The sequence below is a fragment of the Anarrhichthys ocellatus genome, unplaced genomic scaffold (genome assembly GCF_004355925.1).
Source record: "Anarrhichthys ocellatus isolate YVR2014 unplaced genomic scaffold, GSC_Weel_1.0 scaffold24, whole genome shotgun sequence".
Taxonomy (NCBI): domain Eukaryota; kingdom Metazoa; phylum Chordata; class Actinopteri; order Perciformes; family Anarhichadidae; genus Anarrhichthys; species Anarrhichthys ocellatus.
In genome coordinates, this window is record NW_022280054.1 from 5,393,268 (window position 1) to 5,398,518 (window position 5,251).

General features: G+C 45.8%; 1 protein-coding gene across 2 annotated transcripts in view; it reads left to right on the plus strand.

Annotated features, from left to right (window-relative positions):
• Positions 1-5,245, plus strand: part of inppl1a (inositol polyphosphate phosphatase-like 1a) — a 20,302-nt gene extending 15,057 nt beyond the window's left edge. For both annotated transcript variants that reach the window (XM_031861020.1, XM_031861021.1), the window contains exons 20-27: positions 55-168; positions 504-680; positions 777-932; positions 1,127-1,211; positions 1,706-1,792; positions 1,918-2,662; positions 2,825-2,958; positions 3,052-5,245. In XM_031861020.1, the coding sequence (XP_031716880.1) occupies positions 55-168; positions 504-680; positions 777-932; positions 1,127-1,211; positions 1,706-1,792; positions 1,918-2,662; positions 2,825-2,958; positions 3,052-3,151 (1,598 nt within the window). In that variant the 3' untranslated portion in view covers positions 3,152-5,245. The remainder of the gene's footprint in view (positions 1-54; positions 169-503; positions 681-776; positions 933-1,126; positions 1,212-1,705; positions 1,793-1,917; positions 2,663-2,824; positions 2,959-3,051) is intronic.
• Positions 5,246-5,251: the final 6 nt, after the last annotated feature.

The following is a 5,251-nucleotide window of genomic DNA, read 5'->3' on the forward strand; positions in this document are numbered from 1 at the left end:
CCCCCCCCCCCCCCCCCCCCCCCCCCCCCCCCCGTCCCTCCTGTTTCTCTGTAGGTCTGCCAAAGTCTTCAGAGCAGGCCTACATTGAGTTCGAGAGCATTGAGGCCATCGTGAAGACGGCGAGCAGAACCAAGTTTTTCATAGAATTCTACTCCACTTGTCTGGAAGGTGAGAAGAACACGTCGGCACGTGACCGAAATCCACCAAGGAGTTACAGTACAGACGGGGTTTCTGTAACGCCTAATGGATGAATAAAAATTCCATCTGTTTCTTCTTTTCGTATCTCTCTCCCTCCCTCCCTTTCTCAGGCAGTCAGTATACCTTCTAAGCTTGAATCCATTTTTGACCTGTGCCGCATCCCCACCTCCTGTCCGCCATGTACTTTTGAATGAAAGGCAATAGAAACATCTTCCTTCTCTCCTTCCAACCTTGTTCCCTTTGTCCTCTCTCCCACCCCCCCATCCGCCCCGTCCTGCATTTCTCTGTCTGTCTCTCATCTGTAGAGTTTAAGAAGAGTTACGAGAACGACAGTCAGAGCAGCGACAACGTCAACTTCCTGCGCGTGGGCTGGTCCAACAAGCAGCTGACGACGCTCAAACCTCTTCTCTCGGAGATCGAGTACCTGCAGGACCAACATCTGCTGCTGACCGTGAAGTCACTGGATGGATACGAGTCCTACGGTATGAAGAGACTGTTTGCGATGAGGTCGTACAATTCTTTAAAGTGGACTTTCAGTCTGACAAAAAAACATGTGTGTGTGTGTGTTTCCCTGCTAGGAGAGTGTGTGTTGGCTCTGAAGTCTATGATTGGCAGCACAGCACAGCAGTTCCACACCTACCTGTCCCACCGGGGCGAGGAAACAGGAAATATCAGGGGGTCCATGAGGGTCAGAGTCCCTTCAGAAAGAATGGGAACCAGGGAGAGACTCTACGGTAAACACAGCCAATTAACAGGAATCAGTGAACCTCTCCAGAGAAGAGGAAATATGTAAATGAAGCACTTGAGACAAATGAAAAGTCTTTTAAGCTTCAAGAATTTTGCAGGCGCGATTTGACCAAATGATACAGGATGACGTTTGACTGATGTTTAAGTTAACTTAAAGTTAATTTGTATGGTTGTATTTCAGAGTGGATCAGTGTGGACAAAGATGAGACGGGTGGACCTAAAGGGAAATGCACTTTGGTATCCAGAGTGGGACATGAATACATCAAGTCAGTACACTCTACTTCTGTATTAAAATGCAAAGAGCAGAATATTTTCATAAAATGTACACGCATCCTTCAGAGGACATTATTCTATACACCACATTGTACAGCTCTATAAATTTGCATTATTGTGGATATCTGCGTGATCCAACATAAAATGAAAAAATTAATAAATTGTGGACCAATGTAGAGATTATGTTTTTCTGGAGTACCCTTTACAAAAGTATTTTTGGTTGTATTAAGTTAAACCTTTATACAGTTTAATACAGCAGAAATAATACCATCATGTTGCATTTAAGAAATAATCACAATGTTGTAATGAAAAACAAATCATTGATTATGTTTGCCATTTGCCTGACGAAGACCCAGTGTGGTTACAATGTTACATTTTTTTGAATCTGATATCTTGCACCTTTCACCAGGGATGTTCACAAAAACACATTTCTCAATCCTCTGTTTTGTCACACCAGCTGACCTGTTGTGATGTTGTCTCTGTGCAGGCCATCTGTAGTTCGTAAACAGCTTGGAGAGCTGGGAAAAGTGAGCGAGGAGGGAGAACGGACCAGCAAGGAGGAAACTGCTGCAAGGTACTGCCCCATTCATATAGGTTACACACATATTCAAGATAACCACTCAAAAGATGCAACCGCTTAGACACATTTTTAATGTGGAAATCAACCACCTGTTCTGTTTTTTTCTGTATATTTTTAAGGCCTAAGCAGGACGCACCAGACGGCGATCCGTCCATCTGCAAGAACAGCTACAATAATCCCGCCTACTACATCCTGGAGGGCGTTCCCAACCAGTCGGCAGCTGCACTTTCGCCTGAGCTTCTTCCGTCTCCTACCTCCCCAAACCCCCAGGTAGCTAAAGCCCCTCCTCCTTCAGCTGGAGCTCGAACCAAACCGCCCTTTGTGGCCTCGGTGCCCTCTCACCCACGCAGACCCATGATGGGGCACCCGGTCCGCGCTATTAGCGAGGAGGGCTCCTCGGAGGACGACGGAGGCGCCTGTGTGGCAGGAGCGCAGGGGGGTGGTGTTGGAACGACAGTTGGAAGCACGCTGAATCGACCTCCTCCCGACTTCCCCCCTCCTCCTCTCCCGAAGGGAGCCCTGGAGATGGTCGCAGAAGCCCCCTTCTCCAAACCTCGCACTCTTTACCCAGACCTGACCGAGGTCAGGATCCCAGCAGCCAGTGCTGCTGCCCCACCGGCCCTCGGAGAGGGTTTTAGACGAGGAGGAGGGGGAGGACCAGGGGCGTTGGACGACCAGTCGTGTTCTGTGCTCCAGATGGCAAAGACGCTGAGTGAGAGTGAGTTTCCTGGGCAGCCTCCACGCGCTCCATCTGCGCCGCCGCCTCTTAGAGGGCAGCCAATGGGTCTAGGTCTGGACGCCTGCCGCACCTTCCCCCCCAGAAATGCCATCACAGAGAGTATTGCAGAGGACATGCCTGAGGAGGTGAGCAGTCCATTAAAATGAACACTCAGTGCCTCATTCAAAGGTAGAAATGGCATTACATTGTGACGTGTATGGGTTGTTTGGGTATTTGGTTTTTAGACGAGCTGCAATGTTCATACAGCAGTTTTTAAGCTGATCCTGTGTTTGATTTCCCTTTCACAGGCATTTTGGGGCAGCAGTAGTTCTTCTTTGTCTGTCGGGGAGTCGTCGGTGGGGGAGTGGCTGCAGAGACTGGGACTGGAGAGATATGAGCAGGGCCTTCTACACAACGGCTGGGACGACCTGGAGTTCCTCAGGTACATACACTGTTGCTGTAGACCTCTCTACTCTAATCTCTACTGTTATTCTTTCATCATGATTGTCAAATAATAATAATTGTTTTTTTTCAGTGATATCACTGAGGAGGACCTGGAAGAGGCGGGAGTGCTCGACCCCGCTCACAAGCGAGTCCTGCTGGAGAGCCTCAAGCAGCAGCAGCAGCAGAAATAAACTCTTTGAAGCTGGTCTCTGACTGGTCCAAACTGGCCTGGTACCACACCGGGTCCCAAGAGGCCAAATCGCAACTGAACTGAACTGAGCTGGAACGTGCCAATTGATGCCAGACTGTGCCTTCTGAGAGAAATTGCACTCCATTTGTACTTTCAAACAAAACACTTAGAACCACCATCTTTTTCAGATGTACTGTATGTGTGTTGTTGTCGTCGTCGCAGAAGTGGCCTTATTTAAAGAGAATTATTTCAGTCCTTCAAGTGACACTACATGTTCCTCAGCATTGAAACCTAGCGAGAAGATGCAGGATGAGATCATATTTTCTGGCCACACAGAATTGGAGATATGACTGAAGCAGCTGATTCCTTTATGTTGCACCGTCACTTCTGACCTGCAGCTTTCAAGCTAGTTTCAGAGCTTGTTTTGTCTTTCTGTTTCCTGGAAAACATAAATCAAGTCAGTGAGTTTGATACTCCTCAGAAGAGGAGATTTTCAAATTTAAAGCAAAATGAAAAGAGGGATTTTTGTGGGAAACGAGAGCCTTGTCTCAGGGGTTTTTCCCCCACTAACGGTCACATTTGAGGAAACTTTATGGGGATTGTTAGAGAGCACTCGAGGGTAACGTCAGCACACATCTGGGGAGCTTAAGTGATGGAGGTGGACAGGAAGTGGTGACCCTAGAGGAGTTAGCCCGGGCTCATGTCGGGCAATAGCGAGGTCATCTTGCAATTCTCATATTTTATACTTTTGTGATGATGTTTGGGCCGCTGTTGTTTACATGGTGGCAATCATTGTCTCAGTGTCTCTGCACATATTTATGGTTTAGGATAAAGGGAATATGGAGCAAACCAACCAAACCGGTCCCGGTGGAGCTAAGCGTGCATGTTTCGCCGTGGTACAACATTTACCTGTTAGCCATCAGCACCCCGAACACTGACATTTCAGCTTGCAGATTGTGACGAGTTGATTGCATTATTAGAAGATGGGAAGTTGTTTTTCAGAAATCTGTAAACACTGACAAATGAGTGCCGAAATACATGAGGCCATAATATCACAATTTTACATGAGGTGAAGTCTAAAGGTTTTATCCAGCACATTTATCATTTTCACTCTTTAATTGTCTGCGAGGATATTCAATTTGAATTTATAGAAGAAGCTGAATCTTATTTTAACGGTTTGATGGGCTTTATGTCACATCTCTCATTCATTCCTCTTTAAATTGTTGAAAACAGAATTGGTTAACGTAGCTAAATGGATTAACTAATGATAATGTTCTACAGACAATTATTTACTTAGCCATCTTATTGTTGTTGTCTTGGAGAAACCATTTGTCACCAAAACATTTTTTTTCCTGTCATGCTGTCTGGAGATTTTGCAGATTTTATTTGGTTATTTTGTCATATTACTAGAGACGGCATATATTATGTACTCGTGGGAGAAGATGTCGCCTCTCAAGATTCATTAAAACAGTCAGGTTTCTGCAGGACATGGAGGGTTTGAAGGCCGATGTTGTTCCCTAATGTAACCAGCGGGGGGTGCTGCTTCTCCATAAACCTCACCAGTCTGTTTGATGCTGACTGTGCAAACTTTGTGGAAAACGGGACGCAACCAAGTCATGTTCAGTGAAAGAAGTTAGTTTGTTTATATCTTGTTCTTCAGCCGTTAACAAGCAGAGAGTTAACTCACCTGTGAGTGTTCACAGTGTCTTTGTTTGTTCTTAATTTAAAAATCCTGCCGCCTCTTCTGCCCGTGAGACTAGAAGCCAAACCATAAGCCAGTTTATATTGTTTTAGAGACGCCGACGTGGAGATCTCTTAATGAATGTGTTGTTTCATAATTGGGACTAAATATGTGTTTGTAGCAGTTTCATTTATGTCTATCTCTCCTAATTTTCCTCGTGACACAAAAACGTCCTTGAATTATGTTGCGTCACGTGCAACCTTTTTACTTGTGTTATGTGTAATAGGAAATTAGACAACTTGTAGGCTAACAGCCCAACAACTATGATGCAGAGAATGTGGATCTGCCGTGTAGCCTCTCAGTGTTCTTGGTCGTGTGTGTGTGTGTGTGTGTGTGTGTGTGTGTGTGTGTGTGTGTGTG